Source organism: Pseudorca crassidens, chromosome 4, assembly GCF_039906515.1.
Source record: "Pseudorca crassidens isolate mPseCra1 chromosome 4, mPseCra1.hap1, whole genome shotgun sequence".
Classification (NCBI taxonomy): Eukaryota; Metazoa; Chordata; class Mammalia; order Artiodactyla; family Delphinidae; genus Pseudorca; species Pseudorca crassidens.
Window position 1 is genome coordinate 141974073 of NC_090299.1, and position 26665 is coordinate 142000737.

The 26665-nt window shown below is 33.9% G+C and overlaps 1 protein-coding gene across 5 annotated transcripts in view; it reads right to left on the reverse strand.

The window, feature by feature from the left end:
• The window catches only part of SMARCAD1 (SWI/SNF-related, matrix-associated actin-dependent regulator of chromatin, subfamily a, containing DEAD/H box 1), a 69847-nt gene that overhangs the window by 9859 nt on the left and 33323 nt on the right, over positions 1 to 26665 (reverse strand). For 4 of the 5 annotated variants that reach the window (XM_067736945.1, XM_067736943.1, XM_067736944.1 and 1 more), the window contains exons 7-14: positions 21657 to 21758; positions 20592 to 20673; positions 18719 to 19110; positions 9782 to 9981; positions 4148 to 4238; positions 1550 to 1649; positions 756 to 815; positions 571 to 646 (exon numbers count right to left, since the gene is read on the reverse strand). In XM_067736945.1, the coding sequence (XP_067593046.1) occupies positions 571 to 646; positions 756 to 815; positions 1550 to 1649; positions 4148 to 4238; positions 9782 to 9981; positions 18719 to 19110; positions 20592 to 20673; positions 21657 to 21758 (1103 nt within the window). Of the gene's footprint in view, positions 1 to 570; positions 647 to 755; positions 816 to 1549; positions 1650 to 4147; positions 4239 to 9781; positions 9982 to 18062; positions 18603 to 18718; positions 19111 to 20591; positions 20674 to 21656; positions 21759 to 26665 lie in introns of those variants that run through there. The other variant, XM_067736947.1, reaches the window with a different exon arrangement.

The window sequence follows — 26665 nt, forward strand, 5'->3', positions numbered from 1 at the left end:
TGATGTACATGTAACCAAGTTACAAAAGCTGCAATATGCAGTTAAAAGACAATTCATATGTTATAATGTAATTAGACAACTTCTACACATCTAGGAAGAGGCCAATTTGGGTACAATTTATATGTAACCTGCAATTATTACACGCTTTGCTTTATGAACTGTTATATTTTAAGAAGCAGTAGAAAAAAGAACATGAAGCTAAGACATTTCTGTTAAGAACATAACACCATTTTATTAAACTAGTAGAGTGAAACCAAGAAATAAGAGTTAACAGCAGCTAGCAAGACTATATATGAAAATGGAGTTCATTTTATTAAGAAAAGATGAATTTTCGATGAATTCTTTTAATCATGACCTCCTATAGAATTAACAAAAGACTGCCATCACGGTATTATACACCAAACTGAAAAATGCCTGAATCTTCAACATAACTCATTCTATTGCTTTTGTTGCATAGTTCTTAGCATAAACTCTCCTTTATTTTACTACTAATATTTTTAAAACATTTTAAAAAAATTTAGGTGGATGTACAAAATTTTTTTTCCAAAAAAATTTTTTCTCAATACTTACGTGGTCACGATTACATTGTATTCTTCGTATTTACTATGAATGTTATATCTAATCTGTTTACGTTCTTCTTGAGAACCTAGAATTTAAAAATGACACACACACGCTGATTGTATTTATTGTACTTTACTGTATGCTAAGATTTTAAAGAGGTCTCCAAAGTTAAAAGCATAATGACATATTCTTACCATAGTAACAGAGCACCTTTAAAGTGGGACACCATAAATTAACTTCCCTTAGCCAGTTATCTATGAAACAAAAGAGATATTACTTGCACCTGCTACAACAGGCAGACGTGTGCACTGAAATGAACACTAAAGTCTGAGAAGTTCTACCCAGAAATTATTTTTATAAAATAATAGAAGATAATTTTTAAAAATCACAAGACTCTTCACAATTTTACTCTTGATGATTAAAATGACTGAGATTTTGAGGTGGCATCAAAATGAAGAGCAGAGGGCCAACCATTATATTTATAGGTGATTATTGATTTCCAATTTAAAGAGGATTTTTTTTTTTTTGGTACATTCATACATACATTCTCTTACTCTAGTCTACATTCAATCAATTGAGAAAGAATGAAAGAGTAATTTGAGTGGGGATGATCTGCATACATTCTTTCTTAATAAATGTTTAATTATAAATTCAAAAGTGTTTCTCTTAAATTACTCATTAAAACAACTTAAAAGTATTATGAAAACAATTGATCTTTTCAAATGGTATATGATCTATAATAATTTATAGATAATCTGTATAATAAGCTGAATAACTCACTTATATTGGAGTTATTTTCTTTAAAAAGACTTCCAGTATAATCAAACACACATATGCAAAGGGGTGAAAAGTGCAAGGAAACCAAAGAAATGAATATTCACCTTCACAAACTAAGAAATCTCTCCCCCACACACACACACACACGGTTTTTCTCCCCCTTGTATAAAATACTACTGAGTCAAGTAAAGTTGTCCACAGTATTACAAACCTATAGTTGATGCTGGAACAACAATCAAATGAGGACCTTTATTACCCTCCTGATAGAGGTACGCTAGGAATGCAATCGCTTGAATAGTTTTTCCCAGGCCCTAAAACGAAAAGTTTAAAAGACAATATACTAGATTTAAAAACAAACAAAAAACCCAAATAAATATTGGGAAAATGAAAGGAAAAAGAATACTTTTGGTTTTATTTATTTATGATTCCCCATGCAACTCTATGAGAATTTCTACTATATTCTTAGTTTTCAATAACACATAAAACAGATCACAATCTCCAAGTGATACTACAACTTAGTTAAGGGTAGGAATGTATTTTAACTGCTAGTTAATATGTAATACACATTGATATAGAAGACCTCTGCTTGCATATAAAGGATGTAATTTTGGTAACTGTTAATATAAAGCAACTACTTAATACATACTGGCTGGATGGAGAATGATGTTCCAATGACTAACTGGAGCGGAACATATACCTATCCTATTACCCAGCAATTTTACTCCTAAAAATATATTCAAGAGATATGAGAGCATATGTCCACAAAAAGACTTGGGTAAGAATATCGATGCAGATTTACTATAACAGCCACGCACTGGAAATAATCTAAATTGCCATCAATAGGAGAACGGATAAACAAATTGTAGCATGTTTATACTATGAACTACCACAAGCCAATAAAAAAAAAACAAAAAACAAACTACTGATACATGTAAGAAGAGGATGAATCTTAGTAACTTTATTATGCACCAAATGAACCAGAAACAAACAGTACATACTGTATGAATCTATTTATATAAAGTTCAAAATCAGAAAAAAATTATTCTATAGTCGTAGGTGTCAGAATAGTAGTGGTGGTAATGACTGAAAAGGAGCATAAGGGAACTTTCTGGGATGATGGAAATGTTTATGTCACATACGGTCAGATGGGTGTACATATATGTAAAAAGTCACTAAGCTGAACATTTGTGCATTTTATTTCAAGTAAATTATACACCAATAAAGTATTGCATTAAAAAAAAAAAAAAGGCTCCTGAGGAAAAGTAGCTCCTTAGGAGAGCTAAACATTGCCAAGTGTTAGGAAGCGAATTGCCTCCAACCCCAAACATGTTGAAGCCCTAACTCCCAATGCTGGGGTTTATTTGGAGATAGAGCCTCTAAAGAGATAAGTAAAGTTAAATAGGGTCACAAGGGTAGGGACCCAACTTCTATCATAAAAGAAGAGTTGGATGTTTCTAGAGAAAAAGCCATGTGAGGACACAGCAAGGTGTCCATCTGCAAACCAAACAGAGTAGCCTCAAGAGAAACCAAACCTGCCAACACCTTGATTTTAGACTTCCAGCCTCCAGAACTGTGAGAAATAAGTTTCTGTTGTTTAAGCCACACTGTCTTTAGTATTTTGTTAGGGAAGCCCTAGCAGACACTACCTTATCATAAATATTGTACTTTACAGGTTACAAAAACAGTTTCACATAATATACCTCATTTGATACCAAATATAATCTTATGATACAGGAATTACCTATGTTTTATTAATATTGGCTCTGAGAAATTAGGTCATTTGGTAAGGATTACAGAGCCCACGAAAGGCAAATTTGGTACCCAGAACCCAGATCTGATTTCCAAGTCCAGTTTCCACAACTGTACTACTCTACATTCTATACGTAATTTCTAACTATTTTGAAATTCTGCATATATTATTCACTTTTATATTAGATAAATAGCATCTCTGTTTTAACGACAGTATGAGGTATGTGTGGAAACTGTCTTGAAAAACTAAAGATTATTTTACTAGAAGCTAGCTAGAGAACAAGGATTATTACCTTTGTTAATTTTTATTTTGGAAATCTAATACACAATGTAATACATATATTCAACAAACATTTTCTCCATTGAACATTACTCATTTTTAATAAACACTTTTTAAAAAGCATAGCTGGAGGAAGGAAGGTAAAGGTTAGATTAAAGGTCAAGTTTCTAGTTGGACTATTGGCTGTAATGAACTTCCTAAGCTTACCTTCAAGCAAAATGTGATCTGGAAAAGAACAGAAACTCAGAAACATCTAATAAAAGCAAAATGACTGAAATGATGGTGATGATAAACGTGTAGATTTATTTACTAACAAGGACAGGTATCTATGATAAATTTTAAAGGGAGCTACAGAAAAGCACATGTAGTAAAATCTCTTTTAATATGACATATATATGTATATGTGTATGTATATATGCATACACACACACCTACAAAAGAAAATATTCTGGAAAAAGATATATACCAAAATAGTACTTACTCTAAGATGGCAGGATTATGTGTGATTTTGGTTTTTTTCCTGTGTATTTTTATGTAACATCTAATTTTCAAAACACATATATTTATTAATTTGATGAGAAAGACAAAAAACCTATTTTCATTTTTGAGGGGAAAGTTAGGAGGTTAGAACTGAGATAAGCAACAGAAAACTGAGAGGAGTGAGAGGGATTATACCTTGGTAAGAGCAGTAAACTAATAGGGACAAGGGAAATTTTCATCTTTTGAATGACAGCAAGGATGCCTATTAATGATAAATCCTAGAAATAGAGCACTACTTACCATTTCATCTGCCAAAATGCCATTAAGTCCATGTTTATGTACCAATGCCAGCCAATTCAAACCAACCTTCTGATAGGGCTTGAGTGACAAACTGGTAAAGAGAGAGTTACCAGATATTATAGATTTATACCTCTATTAGTTTTTTCTACTAGTTTTCTGAGAAGAGGTTTAGGTTTACAATGCACAAAAAAACTGAAGTATCTAGTTACAGTCTTACCTTTTAACTTACTGTTAAAAGCTATTTACACTTACTTAAGAAAATGAACGCAAAACATAATACATTTTAAAAAACCTCTCAAATTTTATTCTGTATTTGTTGTTTCTGGCAATAAGAATTACCAAAAAATTTTCATATTCAGTCATAATGTAATGCCACCAAATTAATTCCACAAATGATCAGAATATTAACAATGATAACATATTACTAATATAATATTTATATTCTAGAAAAATGTACTGATTTGAATATTAGCACAGTAAGGAACTTAAAGTATTAGAACAAAAACATATGCATAATTTGCTACTTTGCCAGGCTGATTTAATAAAACTTGCTGACTGAATGCCAATCACCTCTAATATCACTGGTATGTATAATTCTGGAGGATGTATGTATGTATGTGTGTATTTATGTTTGAACTACATATAAATGTAAATTTGCTAGGCATCAATAAAGACCAGTGAGTAGAAAGCAGCAGGCATGTGTCAAAAATCTTATTTAATTTGTGAACACATGAACAGACTAATCCCTGGGAGCAACTTGCTTGGATGGCAACATGGAAGGGGTCTAATGGACGAAATGGTTAGTTTTTTCTAAAAGTTCAAGTGGTTAAAAACTAATAGCAGTTATTTACTGAACATCTATTATATACAGATATACAAAAATATCATTTTCTAGCATCACCTCATTCAATCTTTTAATATTCTATTAAGGTAGTTATTTTTTAACAGATGAAAAAACCCGAGGCTCAGTAAGTTGCCTGAGGTTGCGTAGCTACAAAGTCTTATGGCTAAGATTTTAACTCATAAAAGTCTACCTCATGCAAAAGCTTATTCTTATACTCACTGGGAAGCATAAACCCCACATTAACATAAAAACTTAGGACAAGGCCATGCTTCTCACTCTACAGCTTTTATCATATCCCCTTAATTTCCTGTTACACAGATCCTATCTGCACAGGGAGAAGGGGTCTGATAAATGGCTCTGATAAATGGTTAAGGGGTCAAATTCTGAAATCAAGACACTTTAATTAGAACAGGGATCAAAGAGGTGAGGTAGAAAGATATCCATCTTAAATCAGAATCTATGTTTCAACTGTGGGGTACGCAATCTATAAAATAATTCTCATTTGAAAAAATTAAAAGTATAGGTAGGAAGAATCAGCAGTACTGCTGAAGACTTTACAGTTCATTTTTTAAAATGTCTTTGCCTTCTTGGCCAATATAATTTCTATGCCACTATGAAAGTAATAATAAACAGAATATTATCATAGACATTTTAATTTTCAGGTCCAAATAAATTCTACTATACTGGTAGAGTAAATGCTAATATTGGAATTCTAGACACTATACTTTACATGCATGGGCTTTACACGCATTATTACTTTATTTAATCTACATTATAAAGTAGATACTATTATTATCATCATCTCCATTTAGAGATGGGATTTAGAGATTCTCTCTGGGATTCAGAGAAGTTAAGTAACTTGCCCAAGGTCACAGCTATCCAAATCCATGTCTGCAGTGGCAGAGCTGGTACTCAATCCAGTTCTGATCCAGAGCTCAGCCCTTAATCACTAAACAGCAAACATGAAAGTTTTCTCTCTGACCCACCCACTCTACAGTCGACACTTTCTATTTTTAAATAGAATTTTCATTATTTTCCCGAGTCCTTCCTACTGTCTTAGTCATCCCCCACACATTAAGGTTCACATTCCATGAAAATGATGAAACTTGATACGGTAGGCATATTACATCACTTATAAATGCATCCCAAGGGCCAACATGCTACCCCAATGTAAATTTATCACAAATAGCCAAGAAATATTCTTAACAAAAATTACTGAATATATGTTATCACCAACACATGTTGAGGAACGAGTCTAACTATTATTCTTCACTATACATAAAATTTTAAAAAGTGATGAGGAAATTTTGAGAAGCACTGAATTTTTCATTCAAATAAAATTGTTTCATCCACAATCACAAAGCAGCTATGGTAGCTGTTTTGATCAGGACATTAAATACCTGTTATATTGAAGTATTTGTTTTAAAAATATAAGTGTGTATGTGTGTGTACTTGCTCCTCTGCTAGATTTATGTAAATCACAAGTAACTTTCTGTTGCTTAGTGTCACAACAGTGCTGCCCACAACACACCCTTTCTTCAGAAAGCCAGAGGAGCACTGGAAATGTAGTTCTGGCAAACAGCTTTCCAATTCCCTTGTTAAGACAAGTTTTAAAACAGGGCAACTATATTCGTTCTCTAGCAGGCGCTAATATTTAGCTGCTATACAATCATACCTTCCATTACTTTTGACATTCAACAGTTTTCTAAAAATTTTTGTGATTGCATATGAACCCCACCCACTAGTTTACAAATAAGAATGTAATCTGCTCAGGGTTATCCAAATGGTAAGAACTATAGCCTGGGCCTTTTGAATTAGGTAAGTGATCTCTTTTCAAAAGGGGACTACAGGTATCTTTAAACTGAAGGTTTTCTTACCTCCCAATAAGGAAAAAAGTGATTTTAAGATTTTCTGAGGTCATGAAAGAAAATGAGGTAGCATGTTATTTTAAAGTTACTTGTTTTGTCGGGGGAAAAAAAATCCTTCCAGAGAGTTACTATAATTTCTTTTCAGAGCGAAAACTAAATGGGGTTTAAATTTCCTGTCAGAGAAAACTAGTATCAAAATTATTCTGAAAGGTGAGAAAGGCCTGAAATAGAAAACTGGAGTATATACAATGTGCTAAATTTAAGTTTAAAATGCAGAAATACAGGGCTACAGAAACTTTTTCAAGTAGTTCATATGAAACAGATTAGCGATGCTAGCTGACCAAAAATTTATGTCCCTCAAGTATGTCATGAACGCTGAAAATACTACCACAATAATAGTTTGTACTAATAGTAGTATCCAAACTACTAAAATATTTCTATCATAGTACTCTGAGTTAGTCAACACATCTGCACTACTGATTTGCATTCACATCATTGTCAAATGGTTTCCCGGTAACTGTTTAGAAACATCCTGTCAAGCTGAGGATGAACAAGTTCACAAGAACCTTAGTAGATTTAGCCCAGAAAAAGACAGGAAACACATAATTAAATATTATTTTATACTGAACATGTGAGAAACCTTTTCAGTTAAAACAGTTGAAAGCTGATAAATTTTAGATAAACCGCTAAAGCTTGAGAGATGGCTACATCTATGATAGGAATAAAATAGGAGAAATACTGAGGTTTTTTTTTTTTTTAACATTTCCTCACTGTATTATATTTTAATTTAAGGTAATTTTAGTTTTGACATTTTAAAATAAACATTATGAATATAATGGTTTTGAGATACATATGAGAATTTTTTCCCTTGCAAAGACTTTATTTTTAACAGGGAGTTACAGCATGTGTGTATTCCTTTTACCTCTAAAAGGCTATTTTTCTTCTGTTATAATTCTTAAAAATTTCTAATAGGAAAATAGTTAATATAATTTTGCTTCAAAATAAACTTTACTATAAAGAATTTGTTCTGTTAAGCGAAAGCACAACAGCTTATTCTTCAGGATAGTTTAATATTTTCCTCTGTGCTAATAAATCCTTTCCCAGGGCAAGGAAAGTACTTCAAATGTTTCTATACTAAGCAGCCATTATGTTTGGCCAGTATACCAAGTAAAAATCTGCAAGTTGCTTGTGCAACTTACATTGGCTAAACACAAAAACCAAGACAACAAATTTCACCCCCTAAAAGTGCATTTAAATAAACTCCAAAGAGACTATCTATACAGGTTTTCAGAAGTTGTACTTTGGAACTAGATCCAAGAAGCACCTAAAAAACCCCCCAAACTATTTTTCTCACCTGTTTAATATTTCATTTAAAAATTCCTCAGTCTAATAAAAAGGATAGCTTTATTACCTGATCATACTATTTACAAGTAATAGGACTTTGTGGATGTGGGTTTAAGAGAGAAATTTTTTAAGTGATGCAATAAAGCACTTGATTTTTTAAACTCCAAATTACGATAAAGTAGACTCAACTGGGTAAGCCTTGTAGAGTGAAGAACTCCCCATATCCAATGCTGTAGAACAAGAAGGAGCAGCTCCAACTACACTTTTAGGAGATGAATTTGCTGACATGGTCATAGTTCTTTCTATGCAACAGAGAAAAGAGCTTCTTTGTGGGAACTGCATCACGTTTCCCTACACCATCCCATAGCACCCTAGAAGGGCACAGAAAAGATTGTAGCTTACTATTAAAGGCCAGTAACCATATCTTGATTTTTTTTCATATCTTGACTTTTAATTAACCAATGATCAGCAAATATGCTTTGATCATTAACTTAGAAAAATATCAGAAGTACATAAAATCACCAACTAAGGTAAATAATTTTAATGAGACCCTAGTGCTAATCTTATTAAATACCTATCAGAAATATTTTGAACAGAAATAATTCATTTTAAAAATTACATAACACTGCAGACTATGGATACACCATAAATCATCCTAACTAGTCTCGGACCTTAGCAACTTCGACTATTTCCATGTTATTGCCTCTGTATGTATTATCACAGTAAACAATTTTATACTTTTTTTTAAAAAAGGAAGCATTCTGAACAGTCCTGAGTTCCCAGACAACTTGAAAATAAACTTTTAAAAGAAGTTCAAAACAATGTCCCGCCCGCCATATCCCAACATCATGCAAAGGAGGGGTGTTCACAATTACAAAACGCCGTTTTCATACATTCTGGTTGTTGGACAAATTTTTTAGTGAAAACAATTTAGTGTTTATTTTTTGCAACAACTCGGACAAGGTATTTTACTGACAGTAGCAGTTTGGGGAATATACTTTTTAAATATATACTTTTTATAATTTTTCCTTATATAATCTATTTAATAAAAGTGTCCTTTTCAATTTTTATGTGTTTTTACCTCAAAAAGATTAAAAATTTTGGGCTTTTGAAAGCATTTAATCGCATATATAGGATACTTCAATCATTTCACTTATGATCAAAAAGAAACTGAACTAAGACAAATTTTTACATTGATGCAGTTGAGCAGCTGACTCTGAAGCACTAAATTAAGAGGTAGCTAAAACCACCTTTTCAGTTTCTGTGATTATATATGAAATTATCTGTCATCAGACAAGGAAAACATAGGTTACATAAGACCATAATATCTCCTCCCTCTAATTTACAATGTGATAATGGAGTAAAATATCCTGATTGCGGGGAGGGGGGGTGACGATCAATGAAAAACAATTCATATACCACTTACATGCCATTATAGGAAACCCTGGGTTTCCCTTTTAAACATTAGTTTTCCTACCATTTGCACATTTAAGTTTCCTAGGCACAATACAGGAATAAATTCAACATTTTTATACAACTGAGATAAAATAATGAATAGGTACATACAACAAGTATTACCTTTGGTTTAGAATGGAGGGTTGTTCTATGTTCCATCCACCTCCATTTCCAGTGAGCATGGTAACTTGTTTTGTCAATTTATTTGAAATGTCTTCACATTTGTTCATAAGCCTTATAACTACATCCCTTTCTTGGATCAGTGTTTTACAGTGCCATATCAAATCTTCTGATAAGCCATTCGTTTTGGACATCTTTGTGAACTATGGCATGAAAAGAAAAATAATTTAACAGTTCAGATCTAGTAAATAGGGAGCCAATTTCTTTCTCTGTGAGGGAAAAAAGTTTGTTAAACTTTTACTAATGACCTTAATCAAATGTGAAGAGAACCTGCATTTGCATTCTCACGTTTCACTTTGATAAATCCCACTGTCACCTCAAACTCATCATGTTGAAATAAAACATACCTTTTTCCTCAAAACGCACCATCCCAAGCTTGCTACCTTGACCCTGGTAGCTGTTCTCTTATGGGAGAAACTCTAAAGTAATTGTTAATGTCTCCTATCAGGTTTTGTCTTCAAAACCTCGGATTTATGACTATTACCAAAGGTAATAGTGCCAAATATAAAAACTGCATACTAGATCTCTTGCCTCCATTTTTGTCACTTCCTATGAATATAAGATTAATTTTCCTAAAACATACTTTGCCCTATCATCACAGTACAACTCCTCAAGCTTTCAAAACTCCAATTATTATTTGTCACTTGATATTTTTCTCTAAACTGAGACAACTACTACTTGGAAAGATATTATGTGAATCAAAAGTATACCGTGACCAATTCAATAATTTGATAAAAGTTAAGAATAGTATCAAATTCAATACAAGACTTGTATAAATGGGTTTGTATGAAAACTCAGAATTTCTTTCAAAATGTATTTGTATTTATTTTTCTAAAGGAGACACTGAATACTTTACAAGGTAAAAGCTGTAACAGAATTAGAATTTTCCCAAATAGCTGAAAAAAATATATCTTGAAGAACTGTACAAAAAAATATTTTTAGTGTAAAGGATTAGAAAAAAGCCCAGTAGCTATTTGAAAGCTGTTTGTTGGGCAAAAAGAAAAATACCATAATCCAGAACAAAGGAAACTAAACTAAAACCATCTGTTAGAATAAAGCCACACATGGTTTTGATTCATAGTATCGTATTTAGCATATTCTTTCAAGTTATGACAAGAATCTCATTAACAACTCTAAATAATCCCCATGAACACAGTATTTCTAAGTTCACAGAGAAGCTCAAGCAACAGAAATTCAATACTCAAAGGATATACTAAGAAAATTTCATAAAAAATGCAGTTTATACTAATATGTATTTTTCACATCTAACCTAGAGTAGGTTGGTAGAAATGAAACTTACTCATCTATTCCAAAGCCATGTTATTACTGTACTGCAGGAATAAAAAACAAAACAAACCAAAAACTTAGCATGCCACAAAATGGCATCATGAAATAAAAAGTTATTTGTACACTACTTTATATTTTCACAAGGACAACATTCATAATCACAATGTAATCTCCCACTCTGTACTTTCCAGGGAAAAAGATGTAAACATAAAGAACAAGATATGTAAGAATCAGTGCCTTGAAGATTTTAATGAGGTTTTAGTAGAACTTTTAATTAAAATATTTTTATTTTTAAATGGAACCCCAAAATTATAGGCCAAAAAACCAATCTCATGCCTATTGTGGGGTAGTGTGTTTGCGATATGCTGTGTGTGAGAGAACCAACGAGAATAACCAGAAAAAAAAAAGAAGGAACAATATATTGTGTGCTTTGTATGTGCCAGAAACTACTAGGTGTCTTTTATTCACTAACTCATGCAGTTCTCACAACTGCAAGATCAGTCCACCAGTTCTGGATGAATAAAGATTCAATTTCCAAGGTCACAAAGCAGGATAAAAGATTCCAAAGTCTATGCTTTTCTCTTTTCACTAAAACTAGTACTTCCCAAAACAAAACAAAAAAACCCTTAAAAGTTAAAAAACAGAGGGGGAAGGGTGGGATTGATATGTACACACTACTATATTTAAAATGGATAACGAACAAGGACCTACTGTATAGCACAGGGAACTCTGCTCAATGTTATGTGGAAGCCTGGATGGGAGCAGAATTTGGGGGAGAATGGATGCATGTAAACGTATGGCTCAGTCACTTTGCTGTGCACATGAAACTATCACAACATTGTTAATCGGCTATACTCCTATATAAAATAAAAGGTTAAAAAACAAAAACCCTTTTTTCTGTAACCAACTGCCATTGTTTTGTTGGTTTCTTTTCTTTTCTTTTGTAGTTAAGTACTACCCTGGCTGGTGAAAAAGTACCTGGTATACAGACATAGTCCCTTGTCCTCGTGTGGTTTATAGTCATTGGGAAAGACATGCAACATACAATTTTAAGTCTTAACTGGTATTATAAGGGAAAAAACAAAATTTCATGGGTACTTTTCAAAAGGAGAGTAATATAATCTAGGATCTAGGAAGTCCAGAAATCAGAAAGAACTGTTTTGACTCAAGGAAGATCAATTCAGTATGTCAGAACCTAGAGAAGAGAGAAACATACATTAAAAAAAAAAAGAAACAACCAGACATCACCGTTTCCTGATGAAAGAACATACCACCGACCATGTAATAGTACTGATGGGAGCATTTAATTCTAATCCTTATTCCACAGAAAATACAACCAGAAAAGCCCTGACTGGGAAGCTATAGAACAAATGATCCAGTTTCTTCACCAAAGATATTACAGGAAGGGGGGAGGGGGAGGGAGGGAGGGGGGAGGGGGAGGGAGGGAGGGGGGAGAGAGGGAGAGAGAGAGGGAAAGGGAGATGGGGAGGGGGGAACAGAGAGGATAGATGAAACAAGATCAGACATAAGCTGATAACTGAACCTGGTGATGAGTACATGAGGGTTCATTTAGTATTCTAATTTTTATGTTTGATATTTTTGTAGGGGCAATGAAGGGGTGTGCAAAAAGCAACTCTTACTCTTACTTCATGATGCTGCAACAGTTTGATTGAGACTTTTAATGAACTTGACATTTTGGTTATTTCTAAAGTCAAAGTTTCAACTTAACTCCGTGAGGCTTCCAACTCTCTTTACCCTCTCTTTCCATACAAACCAACCAACATTAGAGATGACCCAAATTATTGCTGCTGGATTAGAATTTAGATCTATCTAGTACTTTAGGGGGCTTCCCTGGTGGCGCAGTGGTTGAGAGTCCGCCTGCTGATGCAGGGGACACGGGTTCGTGCCCCGGTCTGGGAAGATCCCACATGCCGCGGAGCGGCTGGGCCTGTGAGCCATGGCCGCTGAGCCTGCGCGTCTGGAGCCTGTGCTCTGCAATGGGAGAGGCCACAGCAGTGAGAGGCCTGCGTACCGCAAAAAAAAAAAAAAAAAAAAAGAATTCTTCTACTTTGTTGCTTCAATATCCTCAACATGTGAGTCCTCATCCCACTGACATCTCAACCAACAGGAAGAAGAGATCCTTTAAGGACGCTTTCCCAAAATCGTGGTATACTTCTGCTTATATCTCACTGGACAGGAATTTGTCAAATTACCAAAGGGAGGCTGAAAAATGTAGTCTTAATATATTGTGGGTAATGTGACCAGTCATAAATCTGTTTAAAAGCACAGAGGGGGTTAAAAAAAGAGAGAGAGAAAAAAAAAATTAAAAAAAAAAGAGAGAGAGAGAAAAATGATTTGATCCAAAAAAGTTTGACTCAATATGACTAGAACTGATATTGGGGGAGAGTAGAAAACTATAATCGTTTCTTAACATTTCACTAATAATATATACAAAACTTCCAACACAAAATATTGTGGATATCTGCAGCTAACATTTTTTAAGAGACAGACAATTGAACGGGCACTTAACTTTATTTAATCCTTAGCCTTCTCCAGAGGTCAGTATCATAATTACACCCCACTCAGAGAAGAAGAAATACAGGAACAGAGAAAGAACTTGCTTAAGGTCGTGTAAGTTGCTAGAAAATGTCAGAATTGGGATTCAAAACCAGGCCATCTAGCTCCACTATATTATTTACTCACCCTCAAGTATGGTTTTTACAAAACCAAGGGAATAAATAAAGAGGCATGAATGGAATTCCGAAACAAGAGAACCAACAGAGAGAAAAACAACATTCCTCAGGATGTTGGGGAAATGAAATTCCAATATCACAGCTGTTCCCCTACCGTAGGTCATAAGACTCCAGAAGAGACTTTTCCAAGAAGATAAAACTGACAAAATATCTGAAGTGTCTAAAAACTGAGGGGAAATTTAGACAATTAGGGAAGAATTTAGAGCCGAAGTAGTAAGTATATACAAAACTAAGAAAACAGAAAAACCAAGACAACTAGTAAGTAGGGAAAACAAAATGCTGAGCAAGGAAAAAAAGTAATCATGTAGTATATTACATGGCTCAGCTATAAAAGGCATTTGCATAGTCTAACAATGTAGATACTAAAAAATGATTTTCAAAATTACCGCATTATTAACATACTGATAGGACTGGGGAATGGGAAATGGGCATGTGAGGTAAGACAGAGAGCGAGAAGAGAGCTAATCCTACCACAATGCTATAATGTCTATGTCATGTCAAAAGATAAGGCCTGCAACTGAAAAATTTTAAAAAAGCATTATTTTTATATTCCTAGATATGGAAGTGATAAGAATCGGACAGAAGATGTAGAAGCAGTTATCTGTAGTACAGGAAATAGGCTGGAGAAGGGGATGGATATGGATTTTCAGGGAGAACAAGCCTGTAGAATTTTTTATCTTGATCTAAATACACGCATAAATAATAAAAAAATAAAAACATTAAAAGAAGCCCAACATTTAATTCCAAAACACTTTTATTAGGTGTGTGGGGGGCAGGGAAAATGGGTGTCTGCCCCTAAGGAAAGGTGTAAGAACACTCTACTGTTATGTTACTGCTTGCTGAAGACAAAAAGCATTTAACAATCCTGTAAGTTACTTAGCTTCACTAAAACAAGACCTAAGAAATACAAAGTACTCTGTAAATGCGGGATCCACTAGTAAATCTAAAGTTGTTGATGAGCACAGCAAATACGATCCTAATTACATAATATGAAATATACAAACATATTCATAAACAGATGGATGGTCAATAAAGTCTAAAGTGGGAAGTATCTTTGGTAGAATTTTGGCTAAACTTGATTTTCTTCTTTGTTCTCGCATGTACTGTTTCAATTTTAGACAAAGAAAACAAATCGTTCTTCAAAAAAATGATAAAGCTATTTTCTCAGAGGGAAAAAAAGAGAAAAAAAGTAATTGCTACTTAACTGGATAATTACATGAAAAAAGAACGTCAACATGGCCCTGATAACTATCTCTTTGATTAAAAAGTCGTTATTACTTTAAGGTCTTTATCTTTTTAAATCACTCACCGACTGAAGTACCTATCTCTTGCCACCATGTGTCACTCTTACAGTACAAATAATTTTGCATTTCTATAGGAAGGGGGAAATCGTTTAAAAGCAGATTTAATTCCCCACCTAAGAAGTAACATTATTGAGGACAGGAGTCTTAAATACTATAAATACCTGGGAGCAGCCTACAAAGTACTCAAAATGCATTTATAATTTTAAAATAAATATTTATCAAACTTAACAAAAATGAAAACAAAGCCTGAATACAGTAATCACACACTTTACTGAAGCCACCCTATCAGGAAGTAGTATGCATTACAATTCTTCGAGTCACAAATTTAGACAGCCATTTTACAATAAAGCAAAAAAGAAAACCTGTGCTCTAAGTCACTAGTGGATGGGAGCAGCACAATGACGAGTAATGTTTCCACATGAGGTAAACCCGGGTTGCCGGTTAACAATCAAAGAAAACTGCATTTATGCTGATCTAAATGTTAAGGAACTAAATGCATATATGAAAAATTTTTAGATTGAGCTATTTATGAATGAGCTATTCATGAATCTTGATTTGATCAGTATACTACGATTCTGATTAAAGTACAAAGATGCAACATAATAAGATTATAATAGACGTAATAGCATCTCCACCCTACTTTGCACAAAGCTAGATAAAAATTCAGTAAGTGGTTGGCGAACTGATGCCATCAAATGTGTGAAATTTGGCAACAAAACCCCCAATTTTAGCACATTAACAGTACACATTTTTAAACTAATGACATTTTGGCTGGCTTTGTTTCCAAAGTCTACATGATTTAATGATGTGATTTCTTACCATAAGCACATACTTTACTGCTATTAAGCAGAAAAATAAGAGAAATGGAAAAATTATGAAGAAAATCTGACAAACACTATTTAGATTTTGATTTTTAAAAAGGGTATAAAGCTGCAAACACAAATACCCTTAACATAAAGAACTTATTTCATTAAATAACCAAATTTTCCTCATGTAAATAAGGGTGACTAGAATATCTGAGCATTTAAATTTTTTAAAAGTGTAATTCTTTGACAATAAAGTCATAATCATAATGCACAACGTTTCAACTTCTGTTTTAAAAGGCACTGCTAAAATAATTTTCACATTCAAATTAATTTTATAATAAAATAACACAATGAAATACCAATGATTACATTTAACCTATCAATGTTATGGAGACTTCTGTTTTAGCAGAAAATCATAATTAAAATATGTGTTTACTTTGATTTGTTGGCTCAGTATGCATTGTAATGAAATATTAATGAGTTTTAAAGTTCTGCCAAATTCCCCAATCCTGAAGACTAAACTAATAAGATTCAACAATAATGTTAAGAGTTTACTAGACATTTGCACTTTGTTCTTAATATATAATGCCTTGTAATTTTCATTAAAGTATGACTGAGGAACAAAATTAAAATTTCAATTAATTCTCTTAAGAATTTCTAAAAACAGTAGCTATGAAAACAAAAGTAAATGCTTTTTCATTTATTTTTGAAGTAGTTTACAGGTACATTAGCAAGCCTCTCTGATTAATAGGGAAGGAGTTATATAATTTTTTTTTACCAAAATGTACATAATATTGACCTTTCCTCTGATGACTTTAAGACATTAAATTGATCTTTAAATCAGTCATATTCAAAATTCTAAAGTAAATGAAAGCAAAAGCTGAAAGTTCTAAACAAATTAAAACTCAAAACTCATATACACTGACTTGCTAAACTGTTCATTTCCAGGAACTTGTGTTTACTAACTTTTTCAGAATAGCTAAGCCCTGTATTCACTAAACTCAAGTGGCAAGTTTATTTTTTAACTGTTACATAAAATAATCAACATTTAGATGAATGGCTAGCAAAAACAGTCTCTGTATTCAACTTTCAGAAAGAGGGCAAGATGCTATAGGAGGTTTCAGCAGATAATGCATAATCTCCAAATTCATGTCAAGACTAATTTAAACTATGCCAATTAATTAGTAGGGGAAATATGCTTTCTACATGTTAAGTTACTGAATATTTTTAAAAGCATCTGGCACATATAACTCTGGTATAATTCACTTTTTACTATAAGATACGTGGGCAAGTAGTCACAGTGACTAAACACACTGGTGCAGATAAGGGCATTCCTTATTAAGTCAATTAGAATCCCAACAAGCCCGAGCAACCCAACTCTGTAATGACAGAGGAGACCATTAAAGATTAAAAGAAAGAAGAAAATGAAGACAAGAAGAACAAGAACGCCCTTCAGCAAATACTTTAACAAATAAATCACTTAGGCAAAGCCGAACAAGTTTTGAAACGGCCTGCTTTGACAGATGTTCTCTGGAAAAGCAAAGGCTTTAGGCAAAACGAATATCTTTATTTATTTTTAAAGCCACGAAATACTAGTAATGTTGTTTCTATATTTTTCAAATATTTTAATTTTTTAGAAAATGCTATTTACAACCATTGTTCAGGGACCTTCCCACCCTGCCACTTCAAGATACTCATCAAGGGAACTTAGGTTCACATAGATTTGTCCCAAGTATAAGATTAATCACAAAGCAACTTTACTCCCTAAGTTAGGGAATAAAACTTCCTAAAAATTCATAAAACCTCAAGAGTCACTATTGATGTGACTTCACATTCTAAAGCTGTAAAAAATCACATACTGCTTTCACAGGAGGGCCTGTTTAGAATCCATGCTATAAAAGCCCCCATTTTCACAATATGAAGCAAACTTTAAAGGACAGAGTTCTTACATTTCTCCGTATGAATAAGATTTGCTGACTGTTGACATTTATGAAACTCAAAATACAGGTATTTTAGATAAAACTTGTTTACAGGAAATGAAATTCCAGAAAATGATCATGCAAAGTGTACTTACCAGTGCTTATGCCTTCCCTTCACCTAACGCTTGAATTCTAGGCTTCCACACTTTTCTATCTTTCCAATTAAAAACGCTGCAGCCTGCTACACTCCATAAAATGGCCGTATTGTTTAACCAAGAAAAACATGTTAGAGATTGAGCTGTCACTTTTAAAAGAAAAATAAAATAAACAATTGCTTCTTTGTGGTGAAGCATAAAACACTTAGGCTGGCATTTTAAATCATGGAGCTCCCCTGGACGTTGCTATTGCTCTTCAAGTAGTTGTAGTAAAACTTCCGCCACATTCTTGCTTTCTGCATTGTGTCTCAGTAGAAACAGATCAGAACAGGCTAGCAAACAACTCCTTCCTAAATGTAAGCTCTAATTTCTTCTTCTGCAGTGAAATGAACCAAGTTTCTATGCAAAAGAATGAGTGACAGTATGCCCAGCCAATCAGCTTGGGGTTTTTCAGGAAAATCACCCCTTAATTCATTCAAAATTAGGTCATATGACACTATTTGAAATACTATTGGCTTAGAATGAAAGTAATGTTTGACTCTACACAGGATAAGGCCACCCATCTATGCGTCCCTGGGCTGAAGATGCCTTGACTATAAACGGTACTGTGAATTAAATACACACACACAGGGGAAAACAAAAGAATGTAGCCTTACCAGAGCTTCCCAACTATTAAAGGGCCGGAGTTCTGTTATCTTCTGAGCCTTTTTCTGAGAACACTGAGGAATCAAAGTAAGTTCACCAATTGAAGCATCTTGAAGGAAGTGAAGAATTTTACCTTTATAGCCATCCTCCATCACTTCTTCACCACTACTATAGTCCTCGTCTAATGAACTACCGACATCAGAACCTGAATCATATTCAGAGTCTTCAATAACTCTTTTAGGATTAAATACAGTTTTTTTACGTTTCTTGTTAAAACCATTTTGTGGTTTCATGGAACATTTCTGTTTCAGTTTTGTTTTAGCTGCGTTTTTAGGATAATTTTGACTCCTTGAAGAAACTTCTTTTCCATTTGGAAATTCACTTGGTGAAGCATATTGCATATCTGTGTACAAAGACAAAAATAACTACATTAGAAAGATATAAATTAAATATAAATTAATATAAATTAAATAACTATATTAAAGATAAAATTAAATAAAACTTCAAGTAAGAAAATGATTTATACAAGTATTCATGCTTCTTTTAATACAGAATTCAACTATAATTTATTGTTAAATCTTGATACACTTTAAAGAGAAATACTGAAGTAGAATCTGAAGTTATACAATGAATTGAAATAGTTTCAAAAATAGGTGACAACTTTCTTAAACGAATTAAATATAAATCCTCATTTTCTATCAAAGATCCTGAGAATATAAATGGCAGCTGCATATACATAAGATGTCCCAGATGTTATTTAGCAGCCACACCCCCAGGCCAAAACTGATGGGTGTAGCAAAAATAATGCTCATCCTAAACTAAAACTATCCACAATATGACTAATTTTTCCATCACCCATCCCCACTTCTAGGTTCATCATTACCAAAAATCATTTAAATATGTTATTAAAAAGCACCACTACTTTATCACTGATTACACTACCATATTCCATGGATTTCTAAGATGCCTGTGATCGAAGGTACACTTATTTTATGTACTAGTAAGAAATACGAACAGTTACTCTATAACACAGTATTTTGTTATTTAGAATGTTTATGTTTTACTCAGTCCAAAAGCTTTTAGACTTGCATATTATCATACATTCATTCTTGTACACATATTAAAAAGTAAGCAAAATAAATTGAATATTCTTCACATTTCTTCACATTCATAATCTTTCCCTTCTTTTTTCAGACTCAGAATTGGTGATATTGGTGGTTTTCTTTTCTCCACACAATATCATTCTCTGTGCCATCGAGAGCATTTGTTGTGTAGCATTTCCTAAAATAATTCATTAAAAACAGACAAAAACAACAAAAAACCTAAAGCCATTGTGTTGGCCTTTTAAAAAGCTGGCCTTCTTAAGGATGTTGCTAAACATGTGTGATTCAACTCCTCCCCGCTACTTCTCTACCCTTTGGTTCCTAACGTTAAAAATGTTCCACTATGGGATCAGGGACTTTCTTCCATGCCAGTGATAACCATCTTATAAGTTTCTGATACTGGTGCTTTTGCTATTCATGTAAGTGCAGGCTAGGACATCTACGTTATAGTGATTATAAGACACCAGCAATTGTAAGATCTTTCCTAAGAGCTGTTAAAATGTAAAAAAAAAAAAATGTTTCTTTTGTACTCAATAAAACATGGTAGTTTATAAGTAGACTTAACTATCAAAAAAAAGTTAGCCAAATAGAAAAAAATGTTTATTGTTTCATTCTACACTGCAGTAAAGAACAGGCCAAAACATCTGGGAACTGGTTTCTAACATCTTGTGCAATCCCATTCTCTGGTTATTAGCTAATAGGTTTACTATTTTCTTATATACTAAGATATAATATATTGGGAAATATGAATTTTCTGTAATGACATAGAACAGATAATTACCTTGGTCTTCCGCAAACACTTTTAAAGATTCTAAAGCCTCTGTGTACATCCATTCATGTTCCTTGAGTACTTCCCTTAATTCCTAGAAATAAGTCATTGATCTTTTTATTAAAAATCTAAAATTAACAACTTGTTGAAAACTTTTATGCTCTTTTAAAAATACGTAAATCACCTGAAAACTTAATAGAATTCATATCTGATTATTTCACACTTGTTTTTATGTTGCTTTACAAATGCTTTCTGTATATTTAATTTCACTTTCGTAAATTGCTTCAAAGGGAGGGAAGCTTGATAGTTTTTGCATTTCTACTCTTGCTATGAAGTGCTCTGAACACTAGAGTATGAAAACATGTTTGCTCAATTAAACTGCAACATGCAGCTAGGCTTTTATAAACTGCCAACTTCAAAACATGTAATTTGAACATATGCAAAGAACCAGTATAGCAACAAGACTCTGCATTCAGCTCATCAGAATTTAGCAGATGTACTACCTGTACATATACTGAATAAATCAATACAAGTGTAAATGTATTCCCAATGTTAAACAAATAATGTGTTTTGAAGTACAATAAGGTGATTAAACACAAGGATTTTTAGCACTGGCATGCTTGGCATGGGTCTTTACTGACCCTGAAAGTATTTTTACTATCTATCAAATACACCAAAGCTTATTAAGACACTGAAATACAGTATTACACTTTAAAATTCTTCATGAAAAATTTAAAGGATGAGAATATGAAGAAAGCTAAAACAAGTGACTTGGGATTATAGATGGCTTTGTAGAGGATCTGCATTTTATATGAGATGACAGTTGTTACTACAGTTATGTCTGTTATGATTACATGATGTTACCATTATAATGCTGATACTATAGTTAGCAAATAAGGTAAATAAATAATGTAAACTAGCAGTACAAAGATATTTTATAATATTGATAAATAAGAATATTTAATCAGAACAGTGCAAAACTCACCCTAAGCTTTTCACATGGTTGATCTCAAAAGACTATTTTGTAATACAAACATTTAGTACATACTGATTAAATTTCTGCACATGACTACTCACCTCTTTATCAAAATTGGGAAATTCCTTTTGCAATTTCAACACAATACTTTCCTGTTTTTCCCAATTACTGCTAGATTCTGCAGACTCATTTGACTCTTCTCCCTAATGGGGAGGTAAAAAAGAGAACCAATTTAAGATATCATCAATAACAACAGTCTTAAGACAATCACATTTGTATTTTGACTTGATTTGGAAGTTTTCACATTCGATCAAGAAGAATCCAAAAATGTTTCTTTTTGTTCATGTGAAAATTGACAAATTTATATCTTAAGGATAAAAAATATTACTGGTTTAAGATCACTCAAAAGACCTTGACTACATATCCAATAACTCACACTTCACTCATACAATGCTCAAAATAAGCTAAATCTGCTAAAACAACTAGAATGATCCTCAAACTAACTCGAAATAATTCAGGTATACTGAAGTCTCTCCAAGCTAATGGCAAAAACCGAAGAACCGAACCAAACCAAACCAAACCAAAACACCTCATCCGTGCTGACAATTTCATATCCTCTACAAATTTCAAATACTGAGAGAAAAAAAGTTTACTTTTACTTCAGTCTTGAATGGTTTAAATATTAACTGCTCAGTCACAACAAAAGTGACACAATGACAAAGAAACTTATACAAAACTAAATAATGTACAAATTAAACATTAATTTGGAAACTGTGGCTACTCATACACACTATCTCTTTCCTCTGTCACTTAACTTCATTTGAAGAAACTGGTTAAAATTCCACATTTAAACAAAAAAAGATTCCTTGGGCTCATATATAAGAAAAATCTTGCATTTTAGTCAATCTAAAAGCATTTATCTACTTTGCTAAGATACTGTACCACAAGCTATACAAACATGAGAGAGAAAAGCACTGTTTCATACTTTCTCTTTTACCTCCATTCTTATCCAACAATACTATTTTTTTATTTCACTAAGAGAGAAATATTTAAATTGTGAGCAATACCTTTCTTGCACACAGGAATAAGATGAAGTTCCACACAACAGAGACATAAGATGGTATGTAAGTTAGGAGTAGGAAGAAGAAAACTAGATGTGTTTTTGTCATAGTAAGTGGCCTGTGTCAGCTGCAGCACAGAGACCGTGGATATGCTATAAAGCTTAAAAATTAGACCAGCGCTAATATTGCTTAAAGGTCTGGAGTGCCAAACTGAGGTCAGTCTTTATTCAGAAAGCAAGAGGATTTTGAGCAGGGGAATAATAAAACATTAATATTTGGAGAAAGCATTTCAAAGCCATCAAAAATTCATACCGCCAACCTCGCTTTGCAGATGAAGACACTGAAACTCGAAGAACAATCCTTTTAAAGGTCACAGATGGATAACAGCCAGCTGAGGTACAAATAGAAACTTAGGTGTCTAACCCTAGATCAGTGTTTTTCCATTACCTAAGTGTTTCCTAAACTTTAGTCATTCACATAGCACATTCATGATTTGAAATGAGTCAAACGTCATCAAAGTATGAATAAACAAATTGTAGTATGCACATAAAACTGAATATTATTCTGCCCTAAAAAAAGGAATGAAGTACTGACACATGCTACAACATGGATGAACCTCAAATATATCAAGCTAAGTGAAAGAAGCTAGACACAGAAGGTCATATATTTTATGATGACATGTATATGAAATACTCAGAATAGGTAAATCCAGAGACAGAAAAAACTGACTGGTGGTTGGCAGGGGTTAGGGGGAGAAGAGAATGGGGAGAAACTGCTTAAAAAATACAGCATGCTATTACTGGGTGATAAAAATGTTTTGGGACTAGATAGGAGTGGTAGTTGTACAACACTGTGAATGTACTAAATGCCGCTGAATTTTTAATGGTTAATTTTATGCTATGTGAATTTCACCTGAAGAAAAAAAGTTAAAATATTTGGAAAACAGTAAATATCTTTTGGGAATTAAATATGTGACAGCACAAATTAAACATTCAGTAGGTCGTGTGCCGATTTGCTCTTTGCTCTCGGATCCCACACTTCTATCAGCTCTGCTAACACCTGGTGACTGAAAATACCTACGCAGTTCAGTGGTTATGCGCGAGCTTTACAGAAGCCAGGTGATACACAACCTTTGGGCTCAAATCGTCTTAGTGGGTCCAGGGGTTATGAATCAATCCTGTGGTTATTTTTCTGGTTTCAGAATGCAAAGTTGCAACTGACAAATTTGTCACTGCCAGAAATCCCACATTAGCTCCTTGACCCATGGATTAAGGGCCATAATTGTAGAAAATACCAAATCTAAGGCACTAGCATTGTCCCTCTGAAGAAGCAGCAGCAGCAACACCGTATTTCTGAGGTAACTGCAGAGACTGACTCCATCATCCCAGATCTCAGGGTAATTTGCCTCCGTGGCCTATACAAAAGCTGCATGGGTCATAGAGAATTAGTTTAGATTATCATAAACAAACAGGTGACGACCCCAACTGTAGCTGCTATACCAGCTGCTAATTTTACTAGAGAAAATCAATATAACTATGAGACTATTACTCTAGCAGTAATTAGAAGAGACTAGTAGAAGCAATCTGCTTTTGTCTGGGCAGGGTCAGTGATGGATACACCTTCACTGTTTTCAGAGCTATGGTGAATCTCCATCTCTCTTTCATAAAACAGTACTCAAGGACTTTGATAGTTTTGCACAGTCCACAGTATATCACTTTGATCCTCTATACTGAAGACGTCACACAGATTGGACTTGATAAGCAGGAAGCAGTGGCTATTTTTAGATGACCTTAGTAAGAAACATGCATGCTAGAGTAGAAAATAACCACCCTCAAATCCTGGGCCCACCACTTTCATGAATTATACAGGGGTCCAATCTGGAGCATGCTGCAAATTCCACTCCGGAAAAAAAAAAACGACAAATGGCTGGCACTGGTGCCTCTGAGAGAGAGGCACAACACTTCAGTGGGCTTCTTTGGATCCTGGAGGCAATGTATATATATACTTCAGTACAGTGTGTGCCGCTCTGATCAGTTTATGAAGAGCCCTTAAGTCTGTCAGGAATGGGGCCCAGATTAAGACAAGGCTCTGCAGCAGGTCCAGAGTGCAGTGCAAGGTCCTTTGCCACTTGGGTTTTGTGACCAGTAAGTAAATGCAGTGATTCCCAAAGAATCTGTGGCTCATAAGGATGTTGTATTGAAGTCTCTGGAAATCCCCAACAGGAAAATCATGGCAGAGACCCATATGGCTTCAAAGAAAGGTCCTGTCCTCTTCTGCTGACAACTACAATCTGTTCCACTATAACATGACACATCCATTTCCAAAAATTATTGCACGTGCAAAATGATGAAAATAAAAGCTACCATGTTTAAGAAAAATTGTGTTAGAGGTATAACATTCAAAAACTTCATTAGTGACACATTTAAACAAAGGAAGAAACCTTAAAAGAAGGGTAGCATAATTTTACACGTTAAATGGTTAAGAAATACGTAAATACTAAAATAAATATGAACTCAAGTTTGCTTGGGGATGTTAACATTGCAAGAGTTGTAGCTTATGAGTTACTATGAAATGGTAGATGAACGGTTATTTGAAAATGACCAGTTATGGAAAGGCGTGACTCACTATCCTTGTGCTATCTCTGCTGTATGGCTGAAAATATACATATTAACTTAAAAATAAACAAATAAATAAAATCAATAAATGTCTGCTAACTTTGCTAGCCTCCTCCTCTCATATTAAAGCTGCCTGGGGCTTCCCTGGTGGCACAGTGGTTAAGAATCGCCTGCCAGTGCAGGGGACACGGGTTCAAGCCCTGGTCCAGGAAGATCCCACATGCTGTGGAGCAACTAAGCCCGTGTGCCACAACTACTGAGCCCACGTGCCACAACTACTGAAGCCCGCACGCCTATAGCCCGTGCTCTGCAACTGCAACAAGAGACCACAATGAGAAGACTGCGCACTGCAATGAAGGGTAGCCCCGGCTCGCCTCAACTAGAGAAAGCCCACGCGCAGCAATGAAGACCCAACGCAGCCAAAAAAAAAAAAGGATAAGATAAATAAATTTAAAAATATATATATTTAAGAAAAAAATAAAACAAATACAGCTGCCTGTTAGGTTCAAGATTCAACTGGATGCCATGAACAACTCTCCTACTATGTTCAGCATTAAAGCCACTATCTTCAGTAAAGAAAAGGCTGAAGTAAACAGTAAAACTGTTTTCAACAACATTTAAAACACCTGATAACTTTATTGTTAATCTGTCATGGTGTAAACTTCTGATTTTCATTGTCACTGTCATCATCATCATCTGCATCCACATGGCCTTCAGCAGCAAATTGTTCCAAGTCTACATCTTCATTTTCTATCCCCTCAAATCCAAGTTGTTTTCCTAAACCAACAGCTTGTTGTGAATTTTAAAATATTTCTCTGAAGGTTCAAGTTCTTCAAAATCAAAAATCAAGTCAAGAAAAATTTTCCACGATACATAATGCAAACACTCTTTTGTTACATCACTCCAGGCTTCTAAAATGGTGGCAATGGCCACTCCAATGTTAAATCTCTTCTAAAATTCTATAACCATATCTGCATTCTCACCTTCAATTACAGTAATTAGTATCTTAAATGTTCACTTTAAACAGTAAGCCATAAATGCTGCTAACACATTTTTACCACGAGACTGTATGAGAGAGGTGGTTTTTGGAGGCAGAAGAAAAAAAGCCTCCTTCAACCAATATCTACTGCACTTTGCAGAATTCTTTATGATCAGATAAAGTGGGAGAAAAATCTTGAACTTCTTTTACAGAGTTTACATAACTGTTAGAACCAGCTGAATGTGAACAACTGCTTACAATATAATCCCATTGAAGACGGCAGCACTGTACACAACTTCAGGCAGTACAACTTATTGCCCATTTTGTATAGAAAAGATGGTTAGAGGTACAGATCAATGATATACCATGGACAACAGCCAAGGAGAAGAACAAGAGTGGAAGATCGGGGAAGAGGTACACGGTTGGACTTAGAAGTTTTTCTGAGAATAGAATGT